Genomic DNA, 16359 nt, shown 5'->3' on the forward strand with positions numbered 1-16359 from the left:
CTTCCTGTTTTGGGGGGGAGGAATTTTCCTCAGTTGAGGAATTCTCTTTTTTAGCTTTCTTGTAAACTCATGGAAATCATTAGACTTTAAAATTTTGCAAATCTCATGAGTATGAAATCGTATCTTATTGTTTTAATTTTATCTTCCTGATTAGGTATAGTTGAGTATCTTTTCAGTTTATTGGACATTTATGTTTCCTTTTTATTGTAAACTCAAAGGATAGAGCTGGCATTTACTGAGGTGGGACAGAGACCATAGGAGGAGTAGATTTTGGAGGGAAGTCAGGAGTTTGCTCTTGGACATGTTTATAGAATCCAGTAGGTTGTTGGATATGTAAGACTGCAGTACAGAGGATAGGTGAGGGCTGGAGATATAAATTTGGGGGTTGTTAGTTTATAAAGAGTATTTAAAGCCAGAGACTAAGTGAGAGTGTAGACTGGGGAACGAGTGTAGATAATGAGAGGTCCAAAGACTGAAGTCACTATTTAGAGGACAGCTGGCTTCACTATTTAGGGGTCAGAGTGGTGAAGGAAGACATGAGGAGAAACCAGCAAAGGAGACAGAAGGAATTGTTAGAGGTAGGAGGAAAACCAGGAAAATGTAGTATTCTGTAATTCAAGTGAAGAAAATGTTTTTGGAAGGAAGGTATAATTGGCAAGTGCTACTGGTAGGTCCAGGATAAGGAGGAGAAATCTCCATTGGATTTAGTGACATGGATTTGATTAGTGATTTTGACTAGAGCAGTTTGGTGCAGTGGTGGATTAGAAGGCCAGATTGGTGAGGGGCCAACCAAGAATCAGAGGGAATGATTATGGTATACAGCAGCCCTTTGAGGAATATATGTTGGTTATAAATGGAGCGAGAAGGTGGTAGCCCCAGGAGGGTGTGGTTCTGGAGAGTTGGGGGCTTCACAAGAGGAAGGTTGTATGGCGATGGGAAGGATCTACTGAAGAGGGGAAGTGTTGTGGGAGGAAGAGGAGAATTGCTGGAGCTGGGTCTTTCACTTGAGTCAGGGGATGTGTCCAGTGCTGTCCTGGTAGACATGGCCTCTTTTGGCACCAGCATCCTCTTCAGCATCTTCCTGGGAGTGTAGGTCCTTGCTGTCTAGTCATCTTTCTTGTTTAAGGGCAGAGGGGTTCATTCACTACCCCTGGTCCTGTACAGTTCACTCTGAAGTAGCAGTACAAACCAGTTTATCTACTGTTATTGACATCTCTTTCTCCCTGGTCACAAACCCTGCTGATATTTCAGTCTTTTCTCTCTGTGTCCTGAAGCTGGTTCCTTTTATTAATTTTGCTAGTCACAAATAAATTACTTTAAATCAGAGACTGGCAAAATTTTTCTGTAAAGGACCAGATAGTAAATATTTAGGCTTTGTGCTCCACAGACAGTTTCTGTTACATATTCTCCTCCCCCCCCCCCCCCCCCTACCTCCAACAACAACAACAACCCTTTAAAAATGTAAAAACCACTCTTAGGTTTTTACTCTATGGTTTTAAATGAACTCTCCTCCTCTCTTATCCATTAAGCCCCTGAACCAGTACTTTTCATTACTAGCTGATGTGCACTACAATTGCAAACAAAGTTAACTTTTTAAAAAAGTTTTATTGAGACGTAATTTACAGGTTTAAATAAGTGTGCAATTCAATGGTTTTTAGTATGTTCACAGAGTTCACAGAGTTGTGCAACCATCTTCATAATATCTGATCTAATTTCAGAGTGTTTTCATCACCTCAAAGCTAACTTTTTTACAGCTTTGAGGTATAATTTTTTTTTTAAGATTTTATTTATTTATTTGACAGAGAGTGAGAGCAGGAACACAAGCAGGGGGAGTGGGAGAGGGAGAAGGAGGCTTCCCGCTGAGCGGGGAGCCCGATGTGGGGCTCGATCCTAGGACCCTGGGATCATGACCTGAGCCGAAGGCAGACGCTTAACCATCTGAGCCACCCAGGCGCCCCTGAGGTATAATTTATATGCAATAAAATTCACCCATTTTCAAGTGAATAGTTTGAATTTTAATAAAGCTAATTTTAATATATTAAAGGAAAATATTCTGAGTAATACTTAAAAAAAAGATTTTATTTATTTATTTGAGGGAGAGAGTGCACACAAGCAGGGGGAGGGCCAGAGGGAGAGGGAGAAGCAGACTCCCCTGCTGAGTATGGAGCCCGATGAGGGGCTCAATTGCAGGACCCTGGAATCATGACCCGAGCTGAAGACAGACGCCCAACCAGCTGAGCCATCCAGGCGCCCCTGAGTAATACTTTTTTTAATCACACAGTTAATAAATCTTATTTTCTCCCAAGTCACCTCTCACCTTTTCCTTTAAGCCAGTAATTCTGTATTCCTTGAACCAACAGCATCCATATCACTTGGGAACCTGATAGAAGTTAAGTCCTGCCTTTGGGGTAGGGTCCAGCAATCTGTGTTTTAACAAGCCTTTCAGGTGATTCTCTTGCACACTGAAGTTTGAGAGCCACTACTCTAAAGGCTATTTCTGTATGGAATTGCTGGGCTATGGGATATGAGCATGTTCAACTTTAAATGGGTACTGTCAACTCCTTCCAAACTGGTTAATACTCATGTACACTCCCTAGCAGTGTATGAGAGTCCCTATTGTTCCACATCTTATGACCATAGGTCATTAGAGTTTTGTGTTCTGTGATAAGTTGTTTGGAGTCTTTTGTTTATTGAAACAAATAGAGTTATTTAAACAAATAATCACAATGTATTCAAATAATCTCAGAGTAAACCCAGAATTCCCAAGAAGAAAGAAACTCGGGGAAAGTAAGATTGTCAAGGAAAGAATCCCGGGGGAGATAATGGTCAAACAGTCCTGAAAGAATAGAGATTTGTCAAGTAGAGTGAGAGAAGGCCATCTATGTGGTAGGGGGAGCATGATCAGGGAAAAGCAAGTAGTGTGGTGTGGAGGACTAGTAGAGGATGTGGAGGAAAAGACATACATAAGGCTGATAGAAAGGTAGGAAGTGACTAGATATATGTGGTTTTTTATTTTTATTTTTATTTTTAAGATTTTTACTTATTTATCTGACAGAGAGAGAGACGGCGAGAGAGGGAACACAAGCAGGGGGAGCGGGAGAGGGAGAAGCGGGCTTCCTGCCGAGCAGGGAGCCCGATGCGGGGCTCGATCCCAGGACCCTGGGATCATGACCCGAGTGGAAGGCAGACGCTTAATGGCTGAGCCACTCAGGCACCCCAATATATGTGTTTTTTTAAAGATTTTATTTATATGAGAGAGAGAGCATATGCACACCAGCAGGGGGAGGGGCAGAGGGAGAAGCAGACTCCTCGCTCCATCCCAGGACCCTGGGATCATGACCTGAGCCGAAGTCAGAAGCTTAACCGACTGAGCTACCCAGGTGCCCCTAGATACATATGTTTTATATTTGTTTAATCTTTTATTGTTTCCTGGGCATTAGGGTTATAACTAGTTTGGGTGGTTTTTTTTTTTTCCTTTCCTATTATAAATAAAGCTAATATTAAACATCTTAGTATATATAGCTGATTTTTTCCTTTTAAATTATTATCTTAGAGTAGTAAGTTTAAACTGAAATTATTAGATTAAAAGAAAGTAGGCATGATTAGTTTCATAATTTCTTACATATTTCAAGATTACCCATCATAAGGGAAATGCAAATCAAAACCATGAAGTACCACGTCAGCCCACTAGAATGGCTATAATCAGAAGGGCAGACAATAGCAAATGTTGGTGAGGATGTGGAAAAATGGGAACCCTCATACATTGCTGGTGGGAATATAAAATGGCGTAGCTGCTTTGGAAAAGTTTGGCAGTGTCTTTAAAAGTTAAACATAGGGGCCCCTGGGTGGTTCAGTTGGTTAAGCATCTGACTCTTGGTCTCAGCTCAGGTCTTGATCTCAAGGTCGTGAGTTCAAGCTCCACATTGGGCTCCATGCTGGGTATGGTGCCTACTTAAAAAAATAATAATAATAAAAGTTAAGCATAGAGTTATCATATGACCCAGCAATTCCACTTCTAGGTATATACCCAAGAGAAATAGAAACATATGTTCATATAAAAACGGATACACAAATGTTCATAGCAGCATTATTCATAATAACCAAAACTATAGAAATAACCCAAATGTCCACTGGGAGAGGAATAAATAAATAAAATGTGCCATAAAAAGAATGAAGTACTGATACATGGTAAAATAGGGATGACCCTTGAGAACATTATGGTAAGGGAAAGAAACCAGTCACAAAATATATATTGTATGAGTCCATTTATATGAAAGGTCCAGAATAGGCAAATCCATAGAAAGGGGCTAATCAAAGGAGGGAAGGAAGGGGGAGCAACTGCTAATGGGGTTTCTTTTAAAGGAGATGAAAATGTTCTAAAATTTGATTGTGGTGTTGGTTGTACATCTCTGTGAGTATACTAAAAAACATTGAGTTGTACCCTTAAGGTGAGTGAATTGTATGGTATGTGAATTATATCTCAAAAAATCTGTTTTTCAAAAAAGTAAAAATAAATAAAAATAAAAAAATAAAATGGAGGGATACCTGGCTGGCTCAGTTGATGGAGTATGCAAATTCTGATCTTGGGGTCACGAGTTCAAGCCCCACGTTGGGCATATAGCTTACTTAAAAAAATAAAAATAAAAAATGAATAAAATGTAAAAATTATATTATCCTCCAGAAAAATTATGCTTTTTCATCATCACCAACAATATTTGGTGTCATCCCCTCTCACCAACCTTGGGATTTTAATTTTTGTTCAGCTTCATAGGTATGAACTATACCCAAAGCTGCTTTAGTTAAGTTATAAGTTATAAATTCCCTCAGTAGAATGTAAACTGCAGAACACAGGAATTTTTCCCTATTTCTGTTCATTGCTGTATCCCCAGAACAGTGGCTGGCAAATAGTAACTCAGTAATATTTGTTGAAGAAATGCATTTTGATAGTTTTAATGAGAGAATTTCCCCCTTTAGTTAGTGTCTTAATTTCTTTTTTTTTTTTTTTAAGATTTTATTTATTTGAGAGAGAGAGAATGAGAGAGAGTGAGTACATGAGAGGGGGTAGGGTCAGAGGGAGAAGCAGACTCCCTGCCGAGCAGGGAGCCTGATGCGGGACTCGATCCAGGGACTCCAGGATCATGACCTGAGCCGAAGGCAGTCGCTTAACCAACTGAGCCACCCAGGCGCCCGTGTCTTAATTTCATAGTACCTCTGAACTAATTGTTCTTTTTTTTTTTTTTTAAAGATTTTATTTATTTATTTGACAGAGAGAGACACAGCAAGAGAGGGAACACAAGCAGGGGGAGTGGGAGAGGGAGAAGCAGGCTCCCCGCAGAGCAGGGAGCCCGATGCGGGACTCGATCCCAGGACCCTGGGATCATGACCTGAGCTGAAGGCAGTCGCTTAACCAACTGAGCCACCCAGGCGCCCTGAACTAATTGTTCTTACTAGCCTCAATTTCTTTTTGGAAAGAGGCACTATATAAATAAATGAATTGAATTGAATGCTTTCTGGTGAGTGATGTGGTTCCAGTCCTTTAGCCTTATATACTTTTACTTTCTTCTGAAATTCATTATAACAGTAGTTTGCAGATGTTTGACTATGGGGACTCCCTTTTTAAACAAGTGTCCACATAATAATAGTTGTGCTTTTTGTATCAGTCAATGGAAAAACTACATAGTTACAAGAAGCCATTTATATTTTATTTTATTTTATTTTTTTAGAGATTTTATTCATTTATTTGAGAGAGAGAGACACAGAGAGAGAGGGAACACAAGCAGGAGGAGTGGGAGAGGGAGAAGCAGGCCTCTCGCGGAGCAGGGAGCTCGATGTGGGGCTCGATCCCAGGACCCTGGGATCATGACCTGAGCTGAAGGCAGATGCCCAACAGACTGAGCCACCCAGGCGCCCCAAGAAGCCATTTATATTTTAACAGTGACCATGCTATCTTCAGAAATTTGCAAAATAGAGGTTATAATACTTGAGACACATACTTATTCATTCTATAGTCTGTGCATGGTGGCTCCACGTATTATTTATCGATCCATGGCAATGATTTTGAAAGCCACCAGTAGTTTGGGGCCAATAAATTGGGAACTACTTATAGTAGTTCAGAACTTAGTATAGTATCAGAACTAAGGAGGATTAGTAAAATGTAAATAATAGCTAATATAAAAGATTATACCCTAATCACATGTTTAAAAAATTTGGTTCCTAAAGCTAGTAGCTTCTTTTAAAGACTTAATATTTTAAAAATCAAGTTTACATAACTTTTAAAATGTATTTATTTGACATTATTTGTTTTACCAAAAAAACAATCAAAAGCAAACTTAATGTTTAATCATGCTTAATCAAGTTATGGTTTATCTGGTGGAAGTTAGGTACCAATTTAGTGCTATAAATTATTCTTATTATCCAGCAACTTAAAAAGCAGGATGTATCATCAAGTAACCCTAAACATTTTGACTGTGATTATATAAAGTATTTATATACATGGTGAAAGACAGGAAGGTAGTAGTGGTTCAGATAGAGGAGTTCTGGGTAAGGATTTCCTCTTTTTTTTTTTTTTTAAAGATTTTATTTATTTATTTGAGAGAGAGAGCATATGAGAGGGGGGAGGGTCAGAGGGAGAAGCAGACTCCCTGCTGAGCAGGGAGCCCGATGCAGGACTCGATCCCGGGACTCCAGGATCATGACCTGAGCCGAAGGCAGTCGCTTAACCAACTGAGCCACCCAGGCGCCCTGAATTTCCTCTTTTTGGAACACTTATTTAGCAGTTGCTGTGTGCCAGGCACCATTCTGAGCACTCTTAATGACAACTCAGGGATCATCACACTACAGTGTATTTGGCTTTGGGGGCCTGTTTTTGTGTGGCCCTTGAGTTAAGAATGGTTTTATATTTTTAAAGAGTTGTTTTTAAGAAAAAAAGAAGAAGAAGAAGCGGTAAAGACCTTATATGGCCAGGGCGCCTGGGTGGCTCAGTTGGTGAAGTGACTGCCTTCGGCTCAGTTCATGGTCCTGGAGTCCCGGGATCAAGTCCCACCATCTGGCTCCCTGCTCAGCGGGGAGTCTGCTTCTCCCCCTGACCCTACCCCCTCTTGGGCTCTCTCTCTCTCACTCTCTCTCTCAAATAGCCCAGAAAGCCTACTGTCTGGCCCTCTATAGGACACGGTTGCTGACCCCTGATTTAATTCATTCTATCCTCACAACATTCCAGTAAGGTGGGTTCTATTATTATCATCCCCATTTTACAGATGAAGAAACAGATACAGAGAACTTAAGTACTTTTTTGTTGGTGGTATTCACTAATTTTAGAGCAGATTGCAGGCTCTTTCTATGAACTTGCTAATACTGTGTTTCTTTGCAGTGTAAAAGTGGATAGTGGCTCAAGTGTCAAAGGATGGCACGGTCACGCTCTCGATCCCCCAGGTGGAAACACAGGTGAGCAATTCTTAGTTTAGTAGAGTAAGCTTGGGTTTGAGATGTGCTTTGACTTTGAAGTTCACTGGTACTGTTAAGAACCTATTTTAATAAGCTCATGGGACCTGGTTATTCACAGTAGGTATTTTACAGTGATAGAGATTGTATTTCTAGATTCTGAAAGCTGACATCTTTCTTTAATTATGGCTGGCAGCTTGAATTAATACATAATAAAAAGAAATGCAATGGCCACAGCAAGGGAGAGTGAGAAACATCTTTGAGTGTTACATGTTTTTGCATCAGTAAGTGGTTTAGAACTCTTGAGTGTTTTTTTTTTTTTCATAGTCAATATCTTTGAAAAAATTGGGAGTTAGAAAATCAGGAGTTACCTATTTCTTCTTCATGGAAGAATAATAGAGTTTTGAGTAACTCAGTTGTGGTTCAACTTTCTTCTTTCCTGGTTGGCAATATCAATAGTATATATATATATAATTAGATTGGAACAGTTCAACCAGTATTTATTGTATACCTGCTGCAGGTTCTGGGGCTACAAAGGCAATATTACATCTTCTGGGGCCTCAGCAAGCAGGCAGACTGGCTGGGGGATTGGCACCACAGTCAGCTATGATACTGCAGGTTAAGTGCAGTGCTACTGACTGGGACAGAGTATTCTGGGTCCACAGAGAAGGAATAATTCTGCTCTTATGGAGGGAAAAAGGGGATACTAAGAAAGTCTTCAAAGAAGAGATGAAATTTCAGCTGCCCATTTAAGGATGAGTAGAATTTGTCAAGGCAGAAACAAAGGAGAAAAGTATTCCAGTTAAGAGGGGCAACAGGAGCAACGACACAGAGCTATGAAAGTGACTAGTACATTCTAGGACTTAAAAAAGGACCATAATTACATACATAAAAAGCAGACCAGAACTTTTCATGTTAATACTTGGCCATTGTGCTTATTCTTTATGGTTCTACAATGACAAATCAATCATTTCTGTAACAGTTTTCATTTTGTAATTTGCAAGACCAAGTTGTAACAAGAAGGAGCTTCAGGAAGAAAAGGGAATATAAACAAAGGAATGATTTTAATATGGAGGGCATCACAGAGGTTGTTTTGTTTAACACTTTTGTGATAGGCCCCGATGAAGGGGCACAGAAGACCTGCCAAACTTAGTGCCTGATTTCTAGATTCCTTCTCAGGACTCTTTGTCAAAAACTATAAAGTATCTGGGGGCACCTGGGTGGCTCAGTCATTAAGCGTCTGCCTTCGGCTCAGGTCATGATCCCAGGGTCCTGGGATCGAGCCCCGCATTGGGCTCCCTGCTCAGCAGGGAGCCTGCTTCTCCCTCTGCCTCTCCCCCTGCTTGTGTTCCCTCTCTCGCTGTGTGTCTCTCTGTCAAATAAATAAATAAAATCTTTAAAAAAAACACCAAACTGTAAAGTAGCTGATATTTGACATTACTTGCAAGCTAACACATTAGCCTGCCACAGGGCACTCCTGGGTCAGAGACAAAGGCCTTTATGACTCATGGTACAGCAAGCAGCCTGAGCATCGTGTTCCTGTGTTTCCCTTACTCCCAAGTCTCCTGAGGGTGGGAGCTGCAGAGCAGAGCACTGCGGTGGCCACACACAGCTGAGGAACCCAAGCCTCATCAGGGGCTACAAGCAAACCCACCCAGTCTTTGCCTTGGAGGAGGCATATCCTGGATAGCAAACAAATTGGCCCTTTTTCCCTGAGGGAGGCCCTATCTCCATCTTCCCAGGCTGTGGTGTCTTGGAACAAAAGCTGTCAGTGCCTCTGCTTACCAGTGCAGAATGCAAGAGACCCAAGGAGAATTGTCTCCCAACAGACTCCTCAGATCTCTTTTGTTTCCTTAGGAGAATTGAAAATGATAGTAACCATTCCAGCAATCTCCTTCAAAAAAACGGGGTTTTATACAATAAAACACCTTATGTGAAATATAATAACAAAGCAATATTCATTGTAAAGTAAGGATTAAAGTAAGAAATTGAATATTTCATCCAGTCTGGAAGACCTCTGTCTCTGGCTGCCAGTTTTTCTCCTTAGCGATGGAAGACACGCACTCTTCCAGAAGGTCCTCAGAGGCTCTGCTTGCTTCTTCCTGTGATGAGGTGCCGCCAGCGAGATGACAGAGTTCCTTCTTAAGCTAAATAATGCACTTGCTAGTACATCTAGCTTGGTGACTCCAGAGGGAGATATTGCCAAGTCTAGTATATAAATCCCAGTATGTACATGAGGAAGATAAATCTGCCTCCTTTTTCATAGGGAGGACACAGACGTGTCACCAAGTGGAAAGGGTCTGACTCGTGGTTGTTCCAACTCTCTGGCAGCTTCGGAAGGTGGGCAGTAACAAAAGCTGCAAGGGTAGCTGCCTTGTTGATTAGAAGACATTAAGCCCTCAGGGAGGAGATTGGGAAAATTGGAAAGGTTAGATGGGAGGAAAGGTCCCCAGGTACAGAATTGAACTTTATTATATTCCAGATAGTGGTGCTCTTTGCTCTTGAAGTCTTGGCAACTCAGACTTGTTTCCCTGGACATAGGAGCCTTCTTCCTCCTCCATGGGAATGAAGTCTTGATGTTGGCAATGCTGAGGTATTGGGGAAGGTAGTTACAGAAAAGATGTGCTGTTCCTGGGGAGCATGATGGCTACATTAAAGCCCACATTCACCAAAGTTATAAGTTCTATCTCAACAGCACATGTAAGGAAACAGGTCTGGGAAAGAAAAGCAATTTATCTATGTTAGTAGTATTTATGGAGGAACTAAGTATGAAATTCAAGTCTTAATACCTTCTTCCCCCTCCCACTCCACACACTAAGTATGTAGTTTTTTGCTCCTTGACATAGCCTTAGTAGAAAGAATAGTCAATCAATTGGGGAAACTGCGGGGTCAGTCTTGAGTCTGAGTTTGGGTTTATGGTGGTATCATAAATTCTTAGAATCTAATTTAATTTCGGAGGTTATGTTCAGTTTCCCAGAGACTCTCCTACACATTTATTTGTGTGAATCTGACCTTCCTGTTGCTTGTTTCTTCCCTGACTGTTGAACCTGATACAAGCTTTTGCTGACTGGCTCTTTTGCCCAAACTTTGCTGTCAGCAGTCTTCCAAAATGGATCTTACTGTGTACCTAAGCTGGTCTCCTCCAGCAGGATAGGTGTGCTCAGCCCATTTTGATAGGCACATGGGATATGTTAGTTCAGATGGAAAGAATATGCTTGTTGAATTGGCCAGAACAGTAATCAGACACCCAGATGGACAATTTAGAATACAGATATAGCAAATTGATGAATTTGATATGCATGGAAGAAGCAGTGAAAAGCAAATGTCTTATTTAGGTAGTTCATATCAAGATAAACTTTGTTTATTGTCTTTAAATGGACTGAACGTTTTTGTTTGTTTACATAGGTTTTTATCACCAGTACCTAGAAATTCTGAACACTACAAGCAAAGACATTCTCATGCGCATTATGGTTGTGAATATAGGAAGGATCCAAAAAGACCCATCACTTGGCGAATGGACAGTGAGAAACATGGACAGAGTAAACCAAGGATTCCTTCTCGTGGAAATGTGTATTACCGATCTTATGAACATAGATCACCTTCCCCAAACCTAAGAAGAAATTCTTTAGAAAATGTTTATACTTATAAGCCTTACCGAGCACACTTACCAGGAAGAGGGGATGGTAACAGAATATCTCACTATATGCCCAAATACTCAGAAGGTGTACCCTACAGAGAGCACCAGAGGAATTGTTATTCCCAGAAAGGACAAGGAAGGTATACTCCTGATGACCACAGAGTCAGAGGAAGTGGAAGAGGAGGGAAACTGCCTCAGAGGTCAATAGCAGATTCTTCTAGGTTTGAAGGAAAGTGGCATGAAGATGAGTTGAGGCACCAGAGGATACAAGATGAAAACTATTCTCAGTCACTTAGAAGAGGCTCTGAAGACTTTGAGAAAAGGAGCTCTTTACAGAAGAGGTACAGGAAAACATTAAACCTGGGTAATTTGGTATAAAGCCTCAAGTGCAAAAGTCTGTTTACTTTGTGGTTGAAGAGAACCACCTTGAAAAGCTTTTGTCTAAAAAGATAAAAAGCACTGTAATGTAATTATGGTCTGCTGGTAGTAATGAAGTATTTATTTTTAGCATAAATCATGTTGATGGCTAGAATTGTAACAAAAGATGGTATTTTCCTCTTTTGCTACCTTGTGCCTCTATGAGTTGGCTTGAGGGATTATAGTTAACTTGCCACTGAGTTCTGCATTTAAAGCCATGCTGCCCAACATTCCACACATATAAATTCTCACTTTATTCTCTCTAGTGCAAGTATAAACTGCTTTATGTCAACACAGGTATCCTGAGGATCGTGATTTCAGAAAATATGGACACACATCAAAAAGACCTAAAGATGTGGAGAGGTATGAAAGCAGAGAGCCTGCCAGGAACCCACAGTGGAAGTTCGGGCATTCTCTTCCATCTTACCAAGAGAAGAAAGAGCAGCGGAACCTTGGACCCCAAACTCATCGACGTGCTCAGAGGGAACCGCCAGAGACCAGTTCAGCAACCAGGGTATCCTGTGACTATCACCACAAACGTCGCAAGACCTCAGGTGGGGACCAGGACATTCCTGATGCAAGAATTCAGAAGTACTCTAAGGAGGAAGATAGAAGACCCAGTTCTCATAAAGGCCCTGAAAATAGACAGTCCATTTGTCTTAATGCTGGAAGAGGGAGAGAGACTGAAGGTGGGCAAGTCAAAGAACCTTCCAGACCATCTAAGAAAGACTGCACTGACTGCACTGCCTCTACGCATTCAAGTAAAAGTGATGTTGGCTTGAGAGCCTGCGGTGACAAACGGAAGGAAAAAGGAAACGAAGGGGATGGCAGAAAAGAGAGCAACTCTTCCAGTAACCAACTTGATAAAAGTAAACTTTCCAGTGTGAAACCTTCATCTGCCAGTCTTAGGAAGAAATCACTTACTGTTAAAATAGATGTGAAGAAAACAGTAAATACATCCAGGTATTGTTTTTGTTTTTTCTTAGCGCTATTTAAGAAAAGTATCTGTTTCCACCACCTTTGTTTGAAGCTTTGAAAATGGAATTAACGGTGTGTTTAGAGTCCATTGAGTGGGGAGAGATTGCCTGGACTTTTCACAAAAGCCCTGTAATCAGGATGAATCCCACAATCAGTAATACAGAGTGATCTCATGTCTGCTGGTTTCCACATTGTATCTCAAGATACTTTTTGGGTGCAGGGCACTCTATGGAGTTGTTTCTTTTCATGAATTTATGTGTTTTTATGCTGCTAGATTTTCTGTAGCCAGGGATAGGCTGGGTGGAGTTCAGGGAGACCTATTCCTTGCTCAATTTCTCAGAGCCTGTTTTCCCTGTTGCCTCAAATCCAGAGAATTTTTGATCTGGAAGGGCCATTCACTGGCCCTGATTTTATAGAGGAGGAAAGCAAGGCCTTGAGAAATGATGCCACTTGTCTAAGTCAGAGCACCTGTGGCTCAAGGAGGCGGGTGACCTAACGTGGTTCTTGCTGCCATCTCAAAACAGTTGGTGCTCAGCCAACTAGATTCTCCTAGATAGAGGAAATTAGGCTAGAGTCTAGAAAGAGGCCTATTTATAAGACATTCACTTTAGCTCTTAATGATTCTTTAAGAAAAAAATAGACTACCCAACGGTAGGTTATATTCTGCTAAAGTGGTTTGCATGCTTTGTTCATTTATGCATATTACTTACATTTATGGATTCTGGAAATAATAAGGCACTGCAGTTGGCTATGTCAGCTAAGTCTGTTCGTTACCTTAAGACACTACCAGTATGTGAATAAAAAAGCGATGGGCCATGCTGATTTGGTGCATTTATGTTCACAGTTCACTCATACTTGAATTGCAGTCAAAAACAAGATAAAACAAAATCTAAGGTCAGGATGTGACAGGGAGGGAGGTAAACCCACAGTCTGTCTCTCTCTCTTTTTTTAAACAAATGTATTTTCTTCCTTTTCTTTTTTTTTTTTTTTAAAGATTTTTATTTATTTATTTGACACAGAGAGAGCACAAGTAGGCAGAGCGGCAGGCAGAGTGAGAGAAGCAGGCTCCCTGGTGAGCAGAGAGCCCCATGTGGGGTTCGATCCTAGGACCCCGGGATCATGACCTGAGCTGAAGGCAGACCCTTAACCGACTGAGCCACCCAGGCACCCCTGTTTTGTTCCTTTTCTTAAAGTTAGTTATGGTCATTCCCCTCCCTTATATTCATTGTACTTACAAAAATATTATAAAATATACATATGTATATTTATATGTGCACAGAAAGCACTTATAAATATGATTACATTATAGAAAGTTGGGACAAATAGAAGGAGGAAATCACCCATAATTCTACTACCTTAAGACAGTTTTATTAATATTTTAGTACAGCTCCTTTTGTTATTTTTCTGTGTATATTTTTACATGGTTGTCATAATACTATATTCATAATTTTGTATCCTATTTCATATAATAAGTCTTAAATCATTTTGTACTATTATATTTCCTACTAGTTCTTAACCTTAAGAGCACAAAAGCCTCTGTAAGCATCAACTTTAAGGATGTTCCCTCAAGCTTTTTTCTTTCCAACATTATACTATGAAAATGTTCAAACACAGAAAAGTTGAAAGAACTGTACAGTAAATACCTATATACCCACCACTGAGTGTCTACAATTAACATTTTACTCTACTTTCATAATCACATATCTGTCCATCCATCAATCATTCCATCTTATTTTTTCCATACATTTCAAAGTGAATTGTAGATATCAGTACACTCCCCTTTAAATACTTCAGTATTTCATTTTTGTTTACAGGTTTTTCCTTTGGAGGCAATATTGCGTACAAGCAAATCACAAAAATCTTGAATTTTTTAATAGAAGTAATGATACCCCCATATTTAATAATGATGTTAAAAAAGAATTAGTTAGCTTAATTCTTTAATTAATTGACTTAAAAGAGAATTAATAAATGGGCTTAACACTTTTAAAGAATGCTAGAAATACCAATTTTGAAGGATTTCACCGTAATAGACCTCATTAGAAATATTGAATACACTTTATTTTATAATTGGAAGAAGAAATGGAAGCTTGATTTTCATCATGTGTCACAAAAATGAGCTTCCTAAAATTGAAGCTGCTGTATCTTTTCTTTTGAATTTATAAACCACAATTTTGTGAAATTCATGACCTGTCAGCACACATCTGATTTACCTGACAAGGACCTGTAGGATGGCTTGTGTAGTAGAGCTAACACTGCAAATCCTTCCTTTTCAAAGACCTGAAGAATAAATAACTTTATAAATATATGCATCTTGTCAGTATGATAAAGCATAGTCAACAAAATCTTTCTCACTGATGATAATTATTTATTGATGAATGGTTAAGTTGTGGAAGAGTTTTGTGGGGTTGGATTTAATTATGTATGGACTGATGAAGTATCCATAAAACTAAGGCAGTTAATGCCCTCAACAGAGTCATGTTCTCAACTATTGACATAACTTAGATTTTCCTCTGCTTGAAAAGATTAAAATAATCATAGAGTGGAGAGAGGTTTATTTGTTGGTTAAAATCTAGAGGGTTTATCCATTTTTTTGGAAGTCTGAGACGGTTGTTTTACGCATTCATTTACTTTCTTAGCTTTGGTCACATGTTGATGTATGTTCTTCCACTTATCAATGTAGTTGAAGACATATGTGATTAGGCTAGTGATTTTTCTAGATTCCTGTTTTATCTAGAACAGCAGTAGGTAGACACTTGCTTGAATGTTCACTGAATTGTTAATACTTCTATTAACAAAGACTATCTTCTAGTGACCCACTTTGTCAGAAACTGCATTATCAGAGATAGAAGTTACGTATGAGTCATATGTTTCAGAATGTAAGTTAGGGAGTCGTAATATGAAAATTTCTACAAATGCTATCATGAACTCCAAACACTGTTGTGTACATCTTGAAGTCTTGGGGCAGATGAAAGGAGCTTTGGTTTAATGTTGGGCGAGTAGGTGAGAGACTGAACTTTGGTCAGGCTAGTAAGGAAGTGAGAGGGAGGAGCAGGGGGGGCCAGTCTCTGGAGAAGAATAAGCTGGTGTGGATGGACCTGAGGCTCCTTTGACCTCCCTGGCTGCTAGTACTAGGCGTCGAGGATAGGAAGGTTGGCTAGCAAAGTTGATGTTGGACTGAGTTTATCAGTCGCATTTGCATATAATCCTTTTAGTCCCCACCTCCCACCCCAGAAGAGCTACAGGAAGGGCCTCCTTTCCCCCCATCAGGTCTTGCCCCATTCTGAAGGGGGAGGAGGTAGGTGATGGGGCCCAGAAGACATTGGAGCCCTGATGCTCTAAGGAAAGGGGTGCTGTGCAGGTGGGGGAACAGTGTGAAAAACCATAGCAAGGACTGAAGGAAGGTAACCCAGTGACACAAGTTTACCTACCTGTGATAAGCCGTGGATGGAGATACTTTTATGATAACACAAACCTGCTACCTCACTGTTTCGTATCTCAAAAAGCTAAGGTTTTTCTCCCCCCTAATATTTCTAATATATGTTTTTAAACATAAAAAATCAGTTGAGAGAAGCTTCCCTTTCATTTCTGTTTTTCACCCTCGCTTCTCTTAGTGACCATTCTGTTTCGGTTTGGGGTGCATAAGTTTTTGTCTTCCGCTGGGTCCCTGAGCAGCTCTGTGACATTGGCAGACTACCTGGCCATGCCTCTTTGGGCCTAAATTAACCTGCAGTTCCTCCTGGCCTTACAACTTTGCTTCCATTGGCCATGTGTGGGTCACTGTTGAAGCTGGGTTGACAAGCTCATCATAGGATTTTCTGAACTTTTGTATATATTTGAGATTTCATATCCTAAAAAATGAAATATTTAAAATTTAAATTGGTCTAAATGAA

General features: G+C 40.2%; 1 protein-coding gene across 1 annotated transcript in view; it reads left to right on the top strand.

Moving 5' to 3' along the window:
• The first annotated feature begins 7399 nt into the window (after positions 1 to 7399).
• Positions 7400 to 16359, top strand: part of BCLAF3 (BCLAF1 and THRAP3 family member 3) — a 41808-nt gene continuing 32848 nt past the window's right edge. The window contains exons 1-3 of the mRNA XM_044911685.1: positions 7400 to 7440; positions 10843 to 11415; positions 11789 to 12454. Of these exons, the coding sequence (XP_044767620.1) occupies positions 7400 to 7440; positions 10843 to 11415; positions 11789 to 12454 (1280 nt within the window). The remainder of the gene's footprint in view (positions 7441 to 10842; positions 11416 to 11788; positions 12455 to 16359) is intronic.

Source organism: Neomonachus schauinslandi, chromosome X (genome assembly GCF_002201575.2).
Source record: "Neomonachus schauinslandi chromosome X, ASM220157v2, whole genome shotgun sequence".
Taxonomy (NCBI): domain Eukaryota; kingdom Metazoa; phylum Chordata; class Mammalia; order Carnivora; family Phocidae; genus Neomonachus; species Neomonachus schauinslandi.